The sequence below is a fragment of the Cetorhinus maximus genome, chromosome 8 (genome assembly GCF_964194155.1).
Source record: "Cetorhinus maximus chromosome 8, sCetMax3.hap1.1, whole genome shotgun sequence".
Lineage (NCBI taxonomy): Eukaryota > Metazoa > Chordata > Chondrichthyes > Lamniformes > Cetorhinidae > Cetorhinus > Cetorhinus maximus.
In genome coordinates, this window is record NC_135886.1 from 101112668 (window position 1) to 101135790 (window position 23123).

The following is a 23123-nucleotide window of genomic DNA, read 5'->3' on the forward strand; positions in this document are numbered from 1 at the left end:
CCTGACCCCACCCCAAATCCCCCCCCACCCCCTTGCTGGCCCAACCCAAACCCTCCCCCAACCCCCACAGGCCCAACATGATCCCCCCCGCCAATGCAGCCCGCCCCAACACCCCTCCCAGATCTCCAACCACCCCACCACACGCCCCGAGGTCCAACCCTCCTCACCCCACACCCCGGAGGTCCATCCCCCCGCAAGGTCTGACCGCCCCCCCCCCCCCGCATCTTGTCCCCTCCCCCCCAGTCCGATGTACCATCACCCCGAGATCCAACCCTCCCACCCCACCTAGATCCGAATCCCACCACCCCGCACCCCACAAGGTCTGACTCCCCATCCTGCCCCTGCCGAGGTTCAGCCCCGCCCACCCGCTCGAGTTCTGAGCCCCCCTGATCTCCCATGCCCCCCCAAACCTCCAATCCTCTCCCATCCCCCAAATCCTCTCCCACTCCCACTCACCTTAGACACTTACCTTCTCCCTGGCCTGTCAATTTCAATATGACCTTTCCTTACCTGGTTCATGGCATTGCCCTCCTTCACTTCAATGGAGCTGGACTGCGACATTGGACCTCGAGGACAACTGCACTGTCTGGATCTCGCTCAGAGGGGAGAGGAGAGCAGGAGGGAGTGAGAGAGGGAGGGTCAGGATACGGGTGGTGAATGGGAAGTGCCAAAGCAGCAGTTTGTTTTGAAAAGAGACTGATCGTAAGCTAAAATGAAAATGGAGGCTGTTCAGGGAACTTCCCTAAGTTACAAACTGTGCTAGAACGAAAACACAATGTTAGAACATGCTTTAAACAGGTGATATCTGTACCAATTGATGTCTTGTAACATTGATAGGACCCAGAAACCATTTACATAGATTAGTGAGTACAGAGTGAGGAAAGAAGTTGAAGCCCTCCAAAGTAATTTATAAGACCTATTCCTGTGGCGTTAGTAATGCTGTTCCAGATCTTACAAAAATATTCTGGGCTGCTGTTCACCCCTGTCGATCCAATTCCCTTTCTTCATGGACTGTGCTTCAACACTGGCTTGGAGCGCAAAATTCCATGTGATTTATAGATTTACTACCTTCAGGTTTAAATAATTCATTATCTTGAATTGTCAGTCTTTTTTTCATAGGTTCAAAGTTCTTAATAGTCATGCAATATGAATGTGAATTAAGGGACATGTTTTATACAGTTAAAGGTACCATAGACTAAGATAAAAGCAAAAAACTGCGGATGCTGGAAATCCAAAACAAAAACTAAAATAAAAATACCTGGAAAAACTCAGCAGGTCTGACAGCATCTGCGGAGAAGAACACAGTTAACGTTTCGAGTCCGTATGACTCTTCAACAGAACTAACTTGGGTTCAAAATGTTGCCTTGATTGCTACCTTCAGCAGTCATGTCCAATGAAGATAGATTGAAAAGAAGAACACTGGATACCTTAAAGACAGTGATGATTACTTTAATACATGAAAAGATTCAACACAGTGCTTATTAAACAAAACCTCAAAGCTAAATGTAAAGTATTGTATAAGATCTGAGAATCTAGATGCAGCCATCCTGGGTTAGTCCATTATGAATAAATTGACTTCTTATTGGGCAGCATTCTTGAGGGGCTATGGGGTAGATTTAACCCACCGCATCCCCCACTCAGTGGAAATGGTTCATGCAAGGGATTTAAGTTGAAGGAGGAGGGTTAATGTTCCCGATGTTTTCACATAAATATTGCCATTTTAATTGAGAAGAGACACAGGAGGGCCAGCCATTCTTTGCCTCCCAGGGATCTACTTTGTGCTGGAAGGCTTCGACCCAATAACACGTGCGGCTTAGCATTGATTGCTGGCAGTTTGGGCAAGTAAGGAAATGTTCATCTCTTTGCAAAATCTAATTTTGTTTGTATTTAGCATTTAATTGATATTTACTGTCTAAATTCTAAATTCCCCAGCATTAAGTAGGGTTTCAGGGCTGTACTGGAAGAGCAAACTGAAGTTAGCTAATTAAGGAAAGCAGCTTAAACCAGGTTTTCTGTAACTGGGGTAACTCTTCAGTTTCAGAAAGATATGTAGATAGACATTTCAGTGCGACTTAGCACTTAGTGTGGCCCTGAACAGAGTTGGGTGATTAAGGGAGTTCAGTGAGGAGGGGAAACAGGTACTCTTCTGCTTTTGCCTTTTCTAACTTTTCTACCCTATAGGAATTGGTTCTTGCTCTACTACAGGAATGGAAGCTTTGTTTGGTGAGTATCTGGTAAGTGGTTAAGGTCTATTCTATTCCTAAGGTTTAAACAGAATATATACTGGTCGTAAGGTTAATAAAATATTTAAGAAAAAGGAAATAATTAATTTAATTAAATAATTTAATTCTCCTTATTTAAGGAAAGATGTTAGTGCTTTGGAAGCAGTTCAGAGAGGGTTTTCTAGGCCATTACAAGGAATGGGCCAGTTGTCTTATGAAGAAAGGTTGGACAGGCTAGGCTTGTGTCCGCTGGAGTTCAGAAGAATAAGGGGCGACTTTATCGGAACCTTTAAGATTCTGAGGGGTCTTGACAGAGTCAATGTGGAGAGGATGTTTCCTCTTGTGGGAAAATCTAGAACTAGGTGTTATGGTTTAAAAATAAGGAGTTGCTCATTTAAGACAGAGATGAGGAGAATTTTTTTCTCTCATAGGTTTGTGAGACTTTGGAACTTTCTCCCTTAAAAAACAGTGGAAGCAGAGTCTCTGAATATTTTTAAGGCAGAGCTAGATAGATTCCCGATTAATGAGGAGGGTGAAAGGTTATTGGGGGTAGGTGTGAGGTTTGCAATCAGATCAACCATGATCATATTGAATGGTGGAGCAGGCTTGAAGGGCCCAGTGGCTTACTCCTGCTCCTAGTTTGTATGTTCGTATGTAATAAAGATACATTAAGGATGGCAGCACAGGTGATATTTCATGTGGGTGGTCCTGGATGCCAGTGTGATCCAGGGAAAACATATCTGCAGCAAGTGTTTGCGGCTTGTGGTGCTTTGGCTCAGAGTCATTGAGCTGGAGGCTGAGCTGCAGACACTGCGACAAATCATGGATGGATAAAGTTTCCTGGATGCTTTGTACCAGGAGTCAGTCACACCGCTTAGGACAGGGTCTTCTGATTTGGTCAGTGGTCAGGGAGAGGAAAGTGTGACTGCGAGCGAGGTAAGGGGACCCAGAGATCAGGAGTGCAAGAGTCTCAGCTTTTGCTTTTGTCCAGCAGGTTTGAGGCACTCTCAGCTTGTTTGGATGAGCATGGGGGCTACACAATGGGTGGGCTGATTGGCCATGGCACTGTGGTACAGGAAACCATTCAAGTTAGGGGGAAAAAAAGGAATTTAGTGGTAGTAAGGGACAGTATAATGAGGGGGATTGACACTGTTCTGTACAGCAAAGAGTGAGAGTACAGAAGGCTGTGTTGCCTGCTCAATGCCAGGGTTTGGTACATCTGTTCAGGAGTGGAGAAGAACTTGCAGTGGGAGGGCTAAAATCCAGTCCTTGTGATCCTTGTAGGTATCAATGACATAGGTAGAACTAGGAAAGAGGTTCTGCATAGTTAGTATGAGGAGCTAGGCACCAAATTATGATGCAGAACCTCAAAGGTAATAATCTCTGGATTATTACCTGAGGCCTATGCAAATTGGCATAGGACAAATAAGATCAGAGAAATGAATGCGTTACTCAAAGACTGGTGTGGGATGGTCGATTATGGTTGATGGGGCACTGGCACCAGTACTGAGGAAAGTGGGATATGTACCGTTGGACAGTCTACACCTGAACTTTGCTGGGACTGGTGTTCTTGTGAGCTGCATAACTAGGGAAGTAGGGAGGGTTTTAGATTAAACAGTGGGGGCAAGGGATCAAATTTTGGAAGATGTGGTAAATCAAAGAATAGAGACAAGGCAAGAGAGAAAGGTATTAATATGGGAAATGATAAACAGACCATTACAGGAAGGGATGAAGAGTGAAAAGCTAAGAGTACATCAGCAGGTAAGGCTAGAGGTTCCAAAAATAATAAAAGGACAAAACTAAAGGCTCTATATCTGAATGTATGCAGGATTAGTAAAAAAAAAACAGATGAACTGACAGCACAAATAGAAATAAATAAGTATGATCTGATAGCCATTACAGAGTCATGGCTGCAGGATGACATAGGTTGGGACCTGAATATTGAAGGGTACATGACATTTAAGAAGGACAGGAAGCTAGGAAAAGGCAGAGGGGTGGTTCTGTTAATTGATGGTCAGATTAACACAATAGAGAGGGATGACCTCAGTTCAGGAAACCAGGATGTAAAAATGGTTTGTGTAGAGATCAGAAATGATATAGCAAGGGAGTGGTGTCCAGGCCTTCTGACAGTAACCACATGGTAGAGCAGAGTATTATGGAAGAAATAATGGGAGCTTGTCAGAAAGATATGGTGATAATCATGGGGGATTTTAATCTATATATAGACTGGATAAATCAGATGGGAACATGTAGTCTAGATGAAGAGTTCATAGAATGTTTTAGAGATAGTTTCTTAGCACAGCATTATCTAGAACCAACCAGAGAACAAGCTATGCTAGATCTGGTATTGTGCAATGAGACAGGATTAATTAATGATATCATAGTGAAAGTGCCCTTAGGTAGCAGTGATTATAATATGATTGAATTTTACATTCAGTTTGAGGGAGAGAAGACTGAGTCCAAGACTAGTATGTCAAACTTATATAGGGGCAATTATGAGCACATAAAAGCAGAACTAGCTAAAGAGAGCTGGCAAAAGAGGTTAAGGACAGGTCAAAAGAGATTCAGTGGCAGACATTTACAGGGATGTTACAGGATACTCAGAACAGATACATTCCAACGAGAAAGAAAAATTCCAAAGAGCAGATCCATCACCCATGCTTAACTAAAAATGTTAAAGATAGTATCAAACCTAAAGAAAAAGCATATAATTGCACAAGGATGTGTGGCAGGTTAGAAGACTAGACAGAATATAAAGAAAAGCAAAGGTACACTAAAAGATTAATAAGGAAGGAAAAATTAGAGCATAAGAGAAAACTGGCTAGAAATGTAAAAACAGATAGTAGAAGTTTCTATAGATATTTAGATAAGAAAAGAGTTAACAAAGTGAGTGTTTATCCTATCGAAATTGAGCCTGGGGAATTAATAATGCAAAATAAACAGATGGCAGATGAATTGAACAGAAAGCAGGAAACTATAGGCCAGTTAGATCTGTCATAGGGAAAATATTAGAAGTTATTATTAAAAACATTATAACAGGGCCCTTGGAAAAATTCAAGGCAATCAGACAGAGTCAGCATGGTTTTGTGAAAGGGAAATCAATTAATTGGAGTTCTTTAAAGGAGCCACATGTGCTGTGGATAAAGGGGAACCGGTAGATCTACTGTACTTAGATTTCCAAAGGCATTTGATAAGGTGCCACATCAAAGGTTACTGTGGAAAATAAAAGCTCCTGGTATAGGGGGTAACATATTGGCATGGATAGAGGATTGGCTAGCTAACAGGAAACAGTCATTAGACATAAATGGGTCTTTTTCTAGTTGACAGGATTTAACGAGTGGTGTGCAATGGGGATCAGTGCTGGGGTCTGAACTTATTACAATTTATATAAATGACTTGGATGAAGGAACCGGAGGTATGGTTGCTAAATTTGCTGATGTCACAAAGATAGATAGGAAAGTGAGTTGTGAAGAGGACATGAAGGGATGTAGATTGGTTTAGTGAGTGGGCAAAGATCTGGCAAATGGAGTATAATGTGGAAAATGTGAAGGTTGTCCATTTTGGCAGGAAGAATAAAAAAAGCAGCATATTATCTAAATCCTCCCTGACCAGTGTCCCAGCTATCCCCAGTTATAGTTGTATAAACAGCCATCACCTTTTGAACACTGGAATTGACATTAAATCTAAACAATGTTATTGCCAATAATATTGACAGATCCCCTCTTTAAATTAAAACAATGTTTTAACATGGAAACACAAGTACATTCTTTCAAACTACTCAAGGAAAACAAACTTGTATACATATTTTTTCACCTTCTATATCACACATAGTACAACCAACCATTAATACGTCCCATATTCCCCCTTAAATGAAACTTTTTTTTCTTCTTTACCATATATAATAATTACAAAGCAATAAAAGAAAATACTAGTCTCATTATAACACAGGGTGTCCCTCTTCCAGTACATCTAATAATTTCTTGGAACAAACACCTCTCTTCATAAAACAGTCTGACAATTGGTGACTTGCAACCACCTATTTTATTTTGAGAATCTCTCTTCTTTCCAACATTTCCTTTATGCTAGCAAGGTCAATCTTCAACTTTTTTTTTCCAGTGACACCCTTAGTTGAATTAACATTGCTCCAAAGATAGCAGTTATCCACATAGCATTCTATAGGCAAACTTTTCTCAGATTGCTCCTTGGGTAGGATTTCCTTCAGTATACTAGATAAGTACACCCTACACCTATTGCTTCTACTAATGCCAGTGGTTCACCAGCCAAGGTGCATTCAACTATGCTTTTTATTTTCTTTGCTTCCCAGGCCAATGGAAAACATTTATTATTCTTTCCCACCAAGAATATGATAAACTTGCTGTTCTAGAATATCCATCCAGAAGTTTGGCATGTGAAGCATCGCTAAAAACGACTAACCTCATATCTTTGCAATCACCCAAGTCTGGAAACTTGAGTGGGCATTTCTCTGAATTTAATTCCTTTAATGTTTTGTTTGTTTGCTCTCAACTGTAACATGTTTCATCATAGTACCCAGTTTCAATACATCATAACTGGCATCATATCTAGTCTGAGTGCACAACCAGGCTTCTTAATTAGTCTATTTCTTATCTGGATGCAAGATCCTCTTTTTGTGATGACCTAGCCTGATCTATTGGATGCGATTGACATTTTTAAAATAAGACTTTTGATTCAAGGTCAATCCGGACCTATGTCTAACCCTATATATTTAAAGGCTCCCGAAGTCTGACTTGCGAACTTAGATGCCTTCTTTATTTTATCTATCAACCATTGCTCAAAACCTGCATAGCCTCCCCACAGAAAATCATCAACATGCATTCTAAAGATGCCTGCTAGTCTCTCCTTGTGATACTAATAGAACATTGCTGGGTCTGCCTTTAACAGTAAGGATGTTATGCTTCAGTTATACAGGGCATTGGTGAGACTGCATCTCGAATATTATGTGCAGTTTTGGTTTCCTTATTTATGGAAGGATGTAAATGCATTGGAGGTGGTTCAGAGGCAGTTTATTAGTTTGATACTGGAATGAGCAGGTTTCCTTATAAGGAAGGGTTAGACAGACTGGGCTTGTTTTCACTGGAGTTTAGAAGAGTGAGGGGTGATTTGATTGAAGTATACAAGATCCTGAATGGTATTGACAAGGTGGACGTGGAAAGGAAGTTTCCTCTTGTGGGTGGGTCCAGAACTAGGGGGCACTATTTAAAATTAGGGGTCACCCTTTTAGGACAGAGATGAGGAGAAGTTTTTTCTCTCAGAGGGCTGTGCAACTTTGGGATTCTCTGCCTCAAAAGGTGGTGGAGGCGGAGTCATTGAATATTTTTAAGGCAGAGGTAGATGGATTCTTGTTAGGAAAGGGAATTAAAGGTTATCTGGGGTAGATGGAAATGTAGAACAAGAAACACCCACAGATCAGCCAGGATCTTATTGAATAGCGTAACAGGCTCGAGGGGCTCAGTGGCCTAATTCTGCTCCTATTTCGTATGTTCGCATGTACAGCCCGTTTTTGGCAGGGTGGGCCGAACTGAGAAATACCATACCCTCGATGTGTCATTCAACCCATAAGTACACTTGTTTAATTTCCACAGTTTCCCTTCTATAATTGCCAGCTTCTTTAAGTGTTTTCAAAAGTACTTCCTTTTAAAATTTCTCACCCTACAAAAATGCAACTTTTATGTCAATCGATTTACATTCCCAGAAATATGTTGCTAAAAAAGCTAAGAGAATCTTCAAGCTCACTTTTCCTGCAGTAGGGGAGTCCACCCTGACAACTTGATCACCAAGTATTTCTTCAAAACCCCGAGCTACTCGCCTGGCTTTAGCCTTACACATCTCATGAGGAAGTACCTTTCCTGCGCGTATACACCTGTGATAAAGCTGGCTGTCCCGTCTGGCATATCAACGTATACATCAAATTCTTTCCAACTCATTTTGTTTGGCATGCTTTATCAAATTACCTGCTAATTTGTTAGTCGCCACTGAAACTTCTCAATCATAAGGGCCTCTACTTCTAGCAGCACTACAAGCTGTTCTATTGTCCGTGTTCATGTCAAACTATGACCTCTACTCACCCTCCTATCTTTTCCTGGACAAATGCTACACGATCTCTCCCTCCTACGATCAGAGTCCCTTTCACAAGTCCGTGATCTTTTCCTAGGGCCGTGATCACTTCCCAATCTCCTTTTGTAACTCACTCTGCGTTTTCTGGCCTTCCACATCTTTGGCTCATTTTGCTGATCCAAGGGTCTTACCTCCTGTCCCTCACCTCGCACATTCAGCCAATGCTTGTATTTGCCAGTGGCTTTTCCTGCTCTCCCTATAATGGTGCATCCCTCCATACACTGGGCCATACTGGCTTTTATGTTACTCTAGTGCCAACTTTGGTTCATTGTCCTTTGGGATAAATAGCCTTATCCTGTGCTTCAGTATCACTTTGTTCATTTTCAGTTATCCCTTTATCTGGTGTAATCTGCTTCCTGTAATTGTCCAACATATGTGTACGTAAAGTGCATGGTGCCTCTTCACTTTCTATTCCCTGTTCAGATTCTGTGAATGCACAATCAGTGCCAATTAGCCTCGAGGTATATACCCTAACTGTTTGATCGTCATGTTGCAAAACTACTATTTTTGCATCACTGCCTATAAACTTACCCGGGCCTTTCCATTCTTTCTGCTCTTCTCTTTTGCAATATAACATGTGCCCCGGATTAAAAATTATTTCTGATGGCCTCATGCAGTGTCATAAGGCTCGCCAAATTTTCTCTGAAACCTCAGCCTTGATAAAAGCCCTTCTCCCTGCATGCAAGGTATTTAAGTGCTCAGAAAAAAATAAACTAATCGTAGTCCCTTCCAAGGCTAGCGGGATGATCCCATATCACCCAAAGGTAGTTCTGGATTTCTCCCATAAACTAATTGATAGGGACTGCAACCCCCAATCATTTGAAGTGAATTCTTCACATGGACTGCCCACTCCAGGTGTCAGTTTACAGCTCGGTTGGATAGCTAAAATTTTGTGAAACATCTCATCAATTACTGCAAGATTTCTTTCACAAATCCCATTACTAATTTCCACTGCTGTGTTCATTACTATGATATTCATATTTTCACACGTACTTTTAAATTCATTGTTGGCAAATTTTACCCCCCCCCCCCACCCCACCAACCAACCCCAACATTGTCAGTTAGGAATTTAGCCACTGTTCCCAGTCCAGTTCCTATTACCTTTTTGTCTTAACTATATATTACTGTTGACAGACTGAATCTAGTGGACATGTCTATGAATTGTAAGAGAAAAATGTTTTTGTTCTTATCTTATGCCCTCAAGTCCATTGCTACAATTTCATTAAAGTCTCTTGCTAACGGGAGACTCACTACAGGCCGTGATGGTGTCCTCCTATGTTTTTTTTACATATATCACAATTTTCACTGATCTCTTCTATAAGTTTAGTATATTCATCATCTATTGCTCCTGCAGCCTTTAGTAGGATTTTTAACCAATGACAAGATGGATGGGCAAACTGTCAATGTAGTTTTAAAATAATTTACCTTTTTTCCTTTAAACTCCTACCCTGATCAACACTTCTCTACCATTGTGATTAGAAATGTTAGGTCTTGTTAAGGGAACACAATAATGTCCCGATTGCGTAAACTCTAAAGCTACAGATTTCCCAAAAACAATTGCCTTATCGTGTTCCATATCTAATTTCTTTTGAGCCTTCATCATAGACAGCTTACTCAACAGTAAAAGTATTTCCCTGGATACTACATCTGTGCTGATAAAATGGTTCACCCCGGCTATTTTACACGGAATCACCACTCTCTTTGGTGATTTTAATGTGTTATCATCCCCGAACCTGAAGTAAGTAGAACTTTCATATTCTTTAGCATTACTTCAGTCTTTACTATTTAGAGAATCCAGGTAACGCTTTAACCAACCCACTCCACATGCTGTGGACGTGTACCACCTGTCTAACGTAGCACAATTGAATGAGACTGCAACAAGAACACCCATTACTGGGCCTACGCTTCTGGTGACCAGGACAATTCCTTCTGACTGATCAATATCGTCATCTTCCCCTTATGATCCTTCCTTGTCATGTCTCATTTCAAAAACCTTGTTATTCCGTTTTGGACAATTTATTCCATAATGTTAATTCGGGTTACAGCTGAAACACTTTTTTAACATTCCTCGGCTATCATTCTCCTGCCATAGTTACCCAATTCCTGTCATTTCTTAGAGCTACCAAAAGGGTCTTTATTCTCATTTCTTTTGTTTGTGGCTTTTCTTTCGTATTGACACTTGTATCTATATCTAAACCGTCACAAAATGCTGCCGGCATCGAATCCTCCATCTTTCCTGTTACCGCCAAATGTTCCATTGGTGCCAGGAAAGTGGCCGGAAATGAAATTCCCCAGAAATGTTTTTAAGGCTTCAGACACCTGATCCAAAAGCGTAACTCTTTCTGAGAATCTAACTCTAGGCAAGACCAGGAGTCTATCCATGATCGATACTTTAGCACAATCCAAAAATTTGAAAGCAAGCACTGAAGTGGAGATCTCTAGAAAGAATTTCAGCAATCTGTTATATAACCTGTTAAATTCCATAATGTATTCTTCTATGGAATAACTAACTATCCTTCTAAATTTATCAAGGCCTGACAGGTCTGACAATGCCTCATAAGCATTTGACAGGTCATCTTTCTTATAAATTTTGACCATAAATTTTAAGAGCAGAATTTTACACTCCCCCGCCAGTGGTTTGTAGATGGTGGAGGGGGGAGGGGGGGGAGGTTTCTGGGGTGGGGTGGGGGGGTGGGGGGGCAGCATAAAATCCCTCGGATGGGCTTCTCGCTAGGTTTCTGCCCGACCCGACCTCCCTGCAATTTCACGGTGGGGCGGGCGAAGTTTCGACCAATCGGTCCGCCCTTGCCCCAACTGAGCCCCTTAATTAGCTGATTATTGACCACTTAAGGGCCGTTTCCCGCCCAGCCTCAGGGAGGAGTTCCAGGGTATGGGGGAAGCCCAAAAGTAAACCCGGTTCAGGCCTTGGGTGGGAAGTCGTTGGGGGGCGGTGGGGGAACGCCTCAATCAGTAGCCTCTTTTTAACACTGCCCCCCCACCCCTTAAGGGGTCCAGTAACTGGAGGGCCTCCCTCCACCCAACCAGTGGCCTCTCTGCCGATGCCCTAATCCCCTCTGTCCACATCCCCTGGTCTCCCCTTCCCATCCTGATACCCCCAAAACTTACCTGTTCCTGGAATCCTGAGAATTAGGCCCCAAGGACTGATTGCAGTCCCAGTCCTAGCCACTGCAGCTTCTGGCGCTGCACAGACTAGAGAGCTGCTGGCCACTCAGATTGGCCGACAGCTGTCTAAGGTGGGACTTCCTCCCGAGAGAGCAGCAGACGTCCCTCTTCCAGACATTTACTGAGGTGTCAGCTGTGGCTCAGTTCGTAGCACCCTCGCCTTTGAATCAGAGGCTCCCGGAAACCAAGAACTGTGATTGTACTCGAAAGAGTTGCAATCTGTGACTTGATAACTCGAAAGAGTTTCCAGACATTTAATGCTCATTGGGGCTGACTCATCGGATGGTGGGAAGTGAAGTCCCGCCATCCTAAAAATCCTGGCCTAAGAGTTTATCCAAACATTCCTTAGTGTCCAATTGATGAGTTTCTAGCTCTGAAAATACTTTGCACCTGATCCTGCTTCTGGTGGGAAGTGAAATTTCCAAGCCAATACCTTGCTTTTTATTTTGTAAGTACATAACCCGTGTCCACATATTCACTTCATCCTTCTATTGGCCACAAGGTTCAGCTCCACAGAACAATGGTGGAGAATAGTTTTCTGATATTTACACTTGGTTTCAGCCATTCTTCTCAAAAGTAACTCCAATAACAATCCTCTATCTGTAACTGCAATTACAATCTTCTGTCTGAAAAAAAATAATTCTTCGTTTCCAATCTTCACCTTCAGGCAGCCATTCTCTGCTACCATGTTACATGGATCCAAGCCAGCTGGCAAAGTCAAAACCAAGACAGTCTTTTCTTGCAGAGTTTATCGACTTAGTACAGAGTCAACACTCCTAACCCCCACCAGTGCCCCAGCTATCCCCATTTATACTCTTTTGAGTATACCAAATTAGCAAATGAAGGGGACAACTTAACAAATGAACAACAAATCAAATAAATAAATTAAAGAGGCAACCTCTTAAAGGGAGCTGTAACAAAAAAGACAAAATAACAAAATTAACTTACAAAGGTCAAATCAAAATATGATTATGGGGAATTGGAAAGTTGAATTTAAATTCCACCACCTGACATGGTAGGATTTGAACCCATGTCTCCAGGGTATTAGCCTAAGCCTCTGGATTACTAGTTTAGTAGTATTACCACCATCTCTCCCTCTATCCCCATTTATAATCCTGCTGAGCAACCAATTAAAACAAATTAACAAATCAAGGGACAAATTAAAAGGTAGCCCCTTAAAGGGATACTGCAAAAAGAAAGACAAAATCTTAAAGGAAACTTACAAAATTTAAATTAAAATGTGAATTAAGAATCCCAGCCCCCTCAGTGCCCACTGGGCATGGAAGGCCTCGATCAAGCTGGCAGACACCATGTGCACTCTCTCTCTGAGGATACCCGGCTGCAAACATAAAATTCTACCAGTAGCCATGGTGGGATTTGAACACATGCCCCAGGATATTAGGCTGGGCCTCCGGATTACAAGCCCAGTGGCTTTACCACTACATCACCATCTCTCTCTCTAGCCTCATTTATAGGTCTACAAATACCCATCGTCTGGCTAACAATGTAATTGCCAATATTATTGACAACAGTAAAGGTAATTCTGAGACTGTGATAACACCAGCGCCGTGAAAGCACCCACACTGGGAAAACACTGACACCGCGATAAAACCGGCACTGCGATAATATAAAAACTGTGTTAACAGTGGCACAGTGGTCATTTTAACACTGCAATAACACTGACACCATGATAACACTGGGGCTGCGATAATAGTGGCTTTGGAAGAACACCAAAAATGCGATAACACAGAAACTGCAATTTCACTGACACTGCAATAACATCAACACTGTGATAACTCCAACACTGGAGCAACATTGATACTGTGAAAGCACTGAACCATGATAACTCTGATGCTGTGATAACATTGACCGGCATTGTTACATCCAGGAGAGCGCTGTTTTTCTAGCCCCACTACTCCACAGGTCACACAGTGTAAATATTTAATTCACTCACCAAATTGTCCAATTGTTTACTTTCACTATTGTTAGACCCAGGATAAAAGAGACTTTAAACAGGTTTCTTTCAATAAACTCAAAATGATTAATTTATTATGAAACAGATTTATTTTTAAAAGCCTTTCTTTTAATGCAAAAACTGGTTAACATACAATTTGTAATCCAGAAGTATAGCTATGTACCCCTTTAAATCGCAACACACACACATACACATACACACAAAGAGTAAAACAAATGGGGTCTCTGTGGAGGTTGGCCAATAGGAACATTTTACAAAAAAGAATAAAGTTTGAAGGGTTTTGATGCTGTCAATCTGTTCCTGTCACCAAGGGCTCAGCACAGATTACACATCTGATACCAGGAAGGTCCTCTAAACTTACAAATCTTTCAGATGAACAGGAGAAACCTTGGTCTAACAATTGATTTACCCTGTTTTTTTGGGCAAAGGGGTTTCGAGTCGTGAGCTGCCGGCTCCTGTTCAGGTCAAGATGGGAAACGCACTGACTTGGCATGCCCACGATGTCTGCATGATTGTAGCAAGCAGCTAAGTGGATTCCACGCTGTTTCCTTCCTTTTACAGCTGCTGGCTGCCTCTGTGTTCAGCAGGGGAACCCAGTAGCGTTGCTCAGCAGCCAACCTGCTTTTCTGAAAGACTCACTCCCTGTTAAACCGAGGCTGCACTTCTGACCCGAAGGCTGTTGGTAAAGCAATTGGGAAGAGTGAAGGTGAAAGGGAATGACACACCAAACAAGGGAGAGAGTTCCTAGACTCAGAGATGCCACCGTAGAGGCACTGGTAACCCAGGAGAAAGGCAGTGTTGACCTGGGAACCTTAGGGAGAAGGACAGAAATCACCCATGCACCAACCTCAGTAGAGAGTGCCAGGGATGTCAATGTCCAGGGTCTGACATGAAGGACATGGTAAGAGTGCTAGAAAAAATGCACTGACCTCACATGGGTGGTCAAGTTCATCTATGCATTGCATCTTACATCCACTGCATCACCAACCTCCCACTTTGCTTAATACACCACTCCCCAAGCAGCATTCTCTGGCAACTCAGGACTCATGCCAAACATTCACTAACAACACTTGACCCTCACAAACCTAACAATGCTGCAGACATCACACCCACCTCTTACTGCCTCCACACACCTCAGGCTATTCAGCTATGGAAGCAATGTCACCCACGCGCTTTGCTACATAGCTTCTGAATCTCCCCGTTGACATGGGGGGGTGGTGGTGCCTGGAAAGTCACACTGATGTAGTTAATGGCATTCTGCACCATCGGGAAACCCATTAGCCTGGCAGAACCATGGGCAGAATTTTCCCATTGGCGTGCGGGGGCAGGGCCCGCATGCTGATGCATAAAATGACATGCGGTGACGTCAGACGAGCGTTCCGACATCACCGCATGCCATCGCGATGTTTCTCTGGGCAGGCGCGCGATGATATTCGATGTGCACCCGCCATGAATTAACGGGCCACTTAAGGCCCTTGAGGCACCAATTGACGGCGATTTTCTGACGGCTGTGCGATCTTCAGGTCGTTGCACGGGCGCAGTGGGCAGGTGGGTAGGACACATTTGTATAAACCTCATCCATGGTTGGGATATGAGGGCTCAGTGGAGTCGCGAATGTGCTCTGTCAAATATTGATTTTTAAAGTTACTGATACTTGCCTCTGTGATCTGCAATACTTCAAAATGCATACCAACTGCTTGGACTGGACTCACAACCTTCAGGTCAACACTCTGCAGTGAAGAATCTTTCTTGGGCCTGTAGGTTTCAGGAAGCCTTCCCATAGCCTGGGAATGGGAGCTGAACTCTCCACTGGAGGCACCTCCTCTGAGGAGGAAGGGAGGGCTAGAAGGGGGAGGAGGCCGGGAATGCACATTCAGCCTCCAGGGGAGCCACCTTTGGGGGGAGAGGTGCAGGCATAAGGGTGCAGGGTCAAGAGGAAGTCCAAGGCGGAAGGGGCCGTAGAAGACGCCACTATCCTGCTGCCAGGGTATACAGGCGGCGAAGCATCTACCTCAATATGACTGAGGTGCAGTGCCGAACGAGTCTCCGTCTCTCAAGGGAGACATTCAACTATATCTGTCAAATGATTGGGTCTGAGATCTCCACGAACTGTGTGGGTGGGCACCCCATGCCAGTGGCTGTAAAGGTCATAGCTGTCCTCAACTTCTATGCCTCTGGCTTCTTCCAGGGGTCGGTGGGTGATCTTTGCAGTGTCTCCTAATCAGCTGTCCACACTTGTGTCAAGCAGGTTACAGACATTCTGTTCAGGCATTGACCTTCATCCACTACCTCTGGGTCCAGGCAAGCCAGACACAGTGATCCAGAGGCTTCGCGGCCATTGCTGGCTTCCCCCGCATCCAGGGTGCAATAGACTGTACACATGCGGCCATCAAGGTGCCAGCAGGTGAGCCCGGTGCCTTTGTCAACAGGAAGGGCTTCCACTCCATGAACGTGCAGATAGTGTGTGATCACAGGATGCAGATTCTACAAGTCTATGCAAGGTACCTAGGCAGCTCCCACGACGCCTACATCCTCAGACACTCCCAGGTGCCGAGGCTCTTCAGTGCTCCAGCCCGGCTGGATGGATGGCTGCTGGGTGACAAGGGCTATCACCTCAGAAGGTGGCTCATGACACCTCTCCACCATCCAAGAACAGAAGCTGAGCAGCGGTACAATAGGAGCCATGCCTCCACAAGGGCTGTGGTGGAGAGAGCCATTGGTCTTCTCAAAATGCGCCTGCGATGCCTGGACCGCTCAGGGGGCGCACTCCAGTCCCCCCCCAGATCGTGTGTCGCTGATAGTGGGTGCATGCTGAGCTCTCCACAATCTTGTGCTGGAAAGGGGGGACACTGTGAATGACGATGATGTAGACGCAGTGGCTGCGGCTGCAGCTGCACACGATGGGTCCAGCAGTGAGTCCGAGGATGAGCATGCACAGGGAAATACTGAGGGGGTAGATGCTGACCCGGGCATACTCCAGGGAGACAGGGACACCCAGGAGGCTTTAGTCCAACGAACCTTCAGCTAGCACACCACATATGGACCTCCAGGACAAGCCTGGGCTGCACACTCTATACCCGATACCTGAGTGCAAAATCTGCCTGGATAGGAACATTAACTAAGGGCCTTGTCAATAAAGCTGAATGTCCCAAAAATCACTCATAACATTATTGGTAACCATCCACCTGCAGAAGAAACGAGGCACCCTCAGCCATGGTGAAATGCCTGAATTTAATGTTACAACAAAAAGAACTTAAGAAAACAAAATGACAAAGGTGTTAAACTTCACACCAACTCATAAAGACCTCATTGTGGGCCAACACAAAAGCACCAGTGATAAACCCGTGATCTGCCTGAGGTGCCTTATGTTTACATTTTCGGGTGCTATGACTTGGTGCTGACCCCTCGCTGGGACTGGCATCTGAGGCAGCCTGCTCACTCTGGTGTCCTGTTGGCCTTGATGACCTTGGCGGTCGTCCTTTGGCCCGTGGAGCTTCTGCTGGCCCCAGCTAGGAGGGAGCTGCCAGTTCCACAGTTGGCATCACCCCAGTCATCGCAGCCTCAATGGATGCAACAGTCACTGGCAGAGGAGCTGCCGCCCTCATCCGGAGCGCCCTGAGAGGCGCCCGCAGAGACGCCAGGCAGCTGCTGCGCCGATGTGAGATCGCTTTGGACCTCCCTGTTCACTGTGGATTGATGGGCACCAAGCTGGCAAACTTGGTGCCCAGACCATCTCCCACACTGGCACTGACCAGCTGAGGTCAATGCCGCTGTGAGAGCTTGCTGGTCCAAGCGCATCCCCAGGAAGCCCTGATGGGTCTCCTGGAGGTGCCTCTCCATGAGAGTCGCCACTCTCTCCATGGAGGATGCATGGCGCTCGGCCATGAGGCTCATTGCATCGGCGATGGTCCATGTAGACTCCTTCACCACGGACACCAAGCCAAGCATAGCCTCATGTATCTCCACTAGATGCTCCCGCACACCCGGCCGCATTTCCTGTGTTTGTTGTGTTGCAGACGACTCCAGAGGCACATCTCCAGGCACCGACTGAGCGTGTGCCTGGTCCCCTGCAGTCTTCCAACTGCTGGCGTCATGGGCACTCTCTGTCTCTGCCAGCTCCTCCAGCGACTGTGAAGTGCCCTCACCTCTGTGCCCCGGGACACTAGCTGATGTTCTAATTCCCACTGAGGTGCTAATATCTGCGCTGGCGCCTGCCTGGCAGAGATGGTATGACGCTGGTGAGTCCGAGACTTCAGGGCCCTCAGGTTTGAGAGGGGGTCTCTGCTGCTCCCCCTCCTGGCCCTGCTCCACTGATGCTGAAAGGAAGAACAAGGATATTGGATCAGTTAACGTGGAGACAATGTCAATGTGCATCTCTGACCCCCGGATCATTATGCGCTCATCCTTCCATAAGCAATGGTCAAGCCATGTTGCAAACTTCAATCACTGAACAATCAGCACTGCCATGGCTGTTGGGAGAACAATGGTGACCTCACTGCTAGGCAAACATACCTGCCCGTGTCACCCCAGCCTCACCGACACCGGTGGACCTGGGCGCATGGCACCTCTCCAGGTCTAGGGTCTCCTGCTCGAAGCGGCTGAGAATTACACCAGTCCTCACCCGCTCGGCGGCATTATGTGCATTCTTCTCCTGAAAAGGAGAGAAGAGCTTTGATTAGTGCTGCTTGTACCTGGATTCTCTTTGTGGGTGGCCCACCCCAACCAGAGTGAGACATTGCAGGGCCCCAGTGCCTCCTCACTCCACTGCTGCCGAATACTCTCACAAAGGTGCCAGGCCTGTTCCCCCCCATTTCCCCCTTGGCCAAATGCTGCCTACATCACATGTGGCACCACACGGTCTAACCTTCCATAGCAATGATGCGCAAGCACGTGGAGCGCAGAGGGCAGCAGATCGATCGGTGCCATGCCACCTTGAAGCTCCCCTCCCAGCATGTCATCACCCTGACTTTGACATGTCCTGGAGTTCCAGCACTGCGCCCGGGTGCAGCTCCTCCAGGCTTCCCCCCAAAACAGTCATGTGGGTCTCAGTGTACCACATGCTGCGGGTGCAGAACCCATCTGATCGCCACCCTCTCAGGGTGACCTCGGCATGGGCAATATCTGCTGGCCCACCCAACGATGGACACATGCCATCAATGAGTCAATGCAGTCACTACACCCGGGCTTGGGGGGTGGGGGCGCCGGGGGAAAGCCTATCTGCTGGGCTAAGTGACCAATGCCAACGTGGTACTCGCCCTTCCCGAGTGCAACAGTCGTTGAAGCACTTGCGACACTGGATCCATGTGCGTCACGTCATGTTGTGGGAACTTGCAATTCCTGCCACCTCCTCCCAGGCACGTTTGGCCATGTGGGGGGGCCTCCTCCTCCTGTCTTGTGGTACGAGGACCTCCTGCCGTGCTGCCACTTCCTCACAGAGGGCAGTAAGGCAATCATCTGAAAAACGAGGGGCACAGCCAGCCCTACTCTCCTGTCTGACCTGCTCACCAGCAGCGCTCTGGGGAGCCCTTCCACTGGCCATGATTCACAGCCTTTGAAAGGCTGCTGCAGCTTTTTTAATCAGGCCGCCGGGTCACCATTGGACCCAGCGGCCATTGCAGTCCCGTCACTGCCCGCCCAATCCCGCAGTCCTCGGGCATCGCAATTCACACTGGGCAGGCCTTAATTGGCCTGCCCGCGTAAAATGGCGGCACGGACCCAATCGCAGGCGGCAATCAGGTCCGCGCCCACCCACTCCTGCTCCGCCCACCCGGCAGGCAGAAAATTCTGCCCATGTGCCCTTTGACTCCTGCCTCCTGTGGGAGAACAGGGTGAACACCTGCTTGGTGTACTTGACCGCCATCAATTCTGGGATGCTTGGACTAACTCTCCAATGTGATATATTGGTGACGTCTCCCACTGCTGCCTGGAAGGATCTAAAGGCGTAAGAATGAGGATGGTGATGACCTTCATAGCCAGTAGAAAGGTCATCCTCACCCTACCATGAGGTTGCAGGTGGGGCTGAAGGAAGTGGCACAGTTCTATGCCCATCTTCTCAGGCATTTCTCCTACCTTATTGGAATTTTGGAGAGTTGCTTCTGGATTACCCATGGTGGCTCAGAACTTTGATGGGGAGGTCTCTTCCTCCTCCTTTCTCACAGAGCTTCTCCTCTCTACCTCCTTTATCTACTGGTCAGGTTGCAGAGCTAAGAGGTATTTTAACAATTGTCCCTTCTCTCTGCCTGGATCCCGTACTCTTCTCCCCTCCCTTATTGTTCCCAGAACCTTCCACAAAAGTTCTAGCAACCCACCACAATGCTTCTACCAATTCTGCCTGAGCAAAAGTAAGTAACAAATGCCTCACCTACAACTTCCTGAGTGGTCCTTTAAAAAGCCCTAGAACAGGGCCTACCTTGCCTTTCTGTGGTAGTTTTCAAGAGTGGCACACAAGTCTGTGGCCAAGACTCGATTTGCCCAAATTTGGAATCTTGGCATCTCACCAGCCAGTTAAGTTGTGGAGCTGTCTCATCACCCATGCAGCCGACACACCCATGTGCACACTTCTCCTCAGCCATGCTGTCTGGGCCATACAGGAAGCTGCACCACAAAAGTCACTCTAAGCCTCAGTAGCATCACTAGAGGCAACAATATGCAAAACAATTTCTAACCCTTTTTTTTCACAGAGGTTTCTGTGAAGTTAGCCATTGAAGCAGAGACCATGCCAATCTTTAAGAATAGATTAGATGGGGGTTGAAGGAAAGGGAACTTAAAGGGCCAGTGGAGCAAAGAAGACACACAGGATGAGGACTACTGTTCATGTGGAAAATGAATACCAATACAGACTGGGTGGGCTGTGTGATCTTTAAAAAAAATTGTCCATGGGGTGTGAGTGTCGCTGGCAAGGCCAGCATTTGTTGCCTCTCCGCATGATGTCTCTGCTGTAAGACATGCAACAGTCAAATTGTGCACAGCAAGCTCCCACAAACAGCAATGCAATAATGACCTGATGATCTCGTTTAGTGATATCCTTAAGGATAAATATTGGCCAGGACACCAGGGAGAACTCCCCTGCTCTTCTTTGAAATATGTGCCATGGGACCTTTTATGTCCACCTGAGAGACCGGGTGGTCCTCAGTTTAATGTCTCATCCAAAAAACTGCATCCATGACAGTGAGTACTCTCTCAGTACTGCATTGGCGTGGCAGCCAATATTTGTGTGCTCAGATCTCTGGTGAGGGCCTCAAACCTTTTGATCCAAGGTGAGAGTGCTACCAACAGAACCACAGCTGACACTTAAATAAATGCTTGTCATTAACCAGAATTATTTACTGCAATTGCAGTAAGATCCAGTCAGCTTTCCTGAATTTTGAGAGCATTACAAAGGGTTCATCAGTTGTTTCTTTGAGAAGACAAGCCAGGCTTTTCAGGAGTGAAATTAGGAAACATTTCTAAACACAAAGGGTGGTGGAAGTTTGGAACTTTCTTTGCAAACAGCAAGTGATGCCAGGTCAATTGTTAAATTTAAAACTGAGATTGAAAATTTTTTGTTAGCCAAAGGTATTAAGGGATAAGGGGGAAAAGAGGGTATATGGAGTTAGATTGCAGATCTTCCATGATCTCATTGAATGGTAGAACAGTCTTGAGGACTAAATATGTTACTCCTGTTACTATTCACCTATGTTCCTAAGGAGAAGGTCAAGTTGACTAATAACTAGCAGATACAGAGTGCAGGTTTGCACATTAACAATATTTAAAGTAATTGCAACCCAGGCATTGATAATGTCAATTAAATTGAAAAGGGAAATCTTCAATTGGTTCAATTAATATTATGTGAATGTATCTTTCAGAATTATTGCCTGCTCTATGAGTATGAAGCGATATGTGGAGGCTAATATCTCTCAGAAGTCTCACACTACAATCAAATACTTCATGAAGATGTGGAGCAGTGTGAGTGAGACCCTCATCTTTATTTTCCTCGGTGTTTCTACTATTGGGGACAAGCACGAATGGAGTTGGCCCTATGTATGTTTCACAATGATATTTTGCCTTGTCTGGAGAGCAGTTGGTAATTAGAATTTATTTTCTCTCTCTCTTCTCAATAACTTGCTCACCCTTCCCCCCTTTCACACCCACACACATCCCTTAATGTTCCCCAGCCAAGAAGGGCAAACAGATGGTTTAGCAATGAAACTAAGACATGTCTTTGGAACGTTTAAGAGGTAGAAAAGACAGAGTCAGCAACTTTAGCTGGACTTATTCCTGGAGGTCTCATCCTATGACCACTCAATTTCACTTGTCCATCAAGTCAAATGGCATTCTTTCCCCATATTATAACTAATGTGACAAAGTAGTCCATCAAAACTATAACAAGTATATACCTTTTTAATGCTCCATTTTTTTCTCCTTGCCACAGTGTTCACTGCAGCAGTGGGCCTACATTCTCCGGAGTTTAGAAGAATGAGGGGCAATGTCATTTAAACATAGATTTTGAAGGGGTTTGATAGATTGTTTCTGCTGGTCGGGGAGTCTAAAACATAGAGGCGCAGTCTCAGGATAAAGGCCAATCATTTAGGACTGAGATGAGAAATTATTTCATTCAGAGAGTTGTGAATCTTTGGAATTCTCTACCCCAGAGGGTGCTTCATTGTTGAATACATTTAAGACTGGGATAGACAGATTTTTGATTTCTCAGGGAATCAAGGGGTATGGGGGGCAGGTGGGCAAGTGGAGTTGAAGCCCAAGATCAACCATGATCATATTGAATGGCAGAGCAAGCACGACAGGCCATGTGGTCTACTCCTGCTCCTGTTTCTTGTGTTCTTGTTCAGGAAATTAACCTTTAATAAGAGAGCAGCTTGGAAATAAGAAAGCCGCTGATTTTATTTCTCCCCGTGTGGACGAACAAATTCCTGTGCCGGTTGCCTCACTTCATGAGGCATTGTCCAGATTGGAATCTTGCCATGTGGATAATCATGGGATTGGATCCCATATCCCACCAGTTTTGCAACAACTGAGGCACCATAATACTCTGGCAAGATGATGCTCACTGCAGAACCAAGTCCAATTTCAAGTCATTGTAGTGTTGTGTGAACTTACACTCTAGGAATTGAAATCCTAAACTAATTGGCATGAACTAACCAATACCTTCTTTTTCGAAATGTAAGTATTTTAGCAACATTTTGTGGCTGAAGCATGAATGTATAGTGGTCGAAAAGATTAATGTCTGCTGAAGAAAAAGTGTACATGACAAGATAAATTTTGTGAGCAATTCTTGGGAGATTGGAATGGATTCTCATGAGCAAAGGATTCCTTCTCACGTCCAAAGTTCCTGTCAAGCAAGACTTTGTGAGGAGTGCAGCGTCTCATCAAATTTTAACCTGACTCACAAAGGACAATGTGTGAAGCAGACCTGCTCTTGTATTGTGCATGGATTTGCAATAATCTTAGTGTGACATTCAGGCAGAGTTTAGGAAGAGTTTGTTTGGTAGATGTCATCTCTTGGTTCCCCAAAGCCTGTCCAGCATATCTACAAGGCCCAAGTCGAGAGTGTGATGGAATGCTCTCCACTTGCCTGGACGAGTGTAACTGCGACA

General features: G+C 45.1%; 1 protein-coding gene across 1 annotated transcript in view; it reads left to right on the forward strand.

The window, feature by feature from the left end:
- LOC144683842 (sodium/hydrogen exchanger 2-like) overlaps window positions 1-23123 on the forward strand; it is a 197766-nt gene that overhangs the window by 64259 nt on the left and 110384 nt on the right. The window contains exon 4 of the mRNA XM_078547326.1: window positions 21378-21595. Within this exon, the coding sequence (XP_078403452.1) occupies window positions 21378-21595 (218 nt within the window). The remainder of the gene's footprint in view (window positions 1-21377; window positions 21596-23123) is intronic.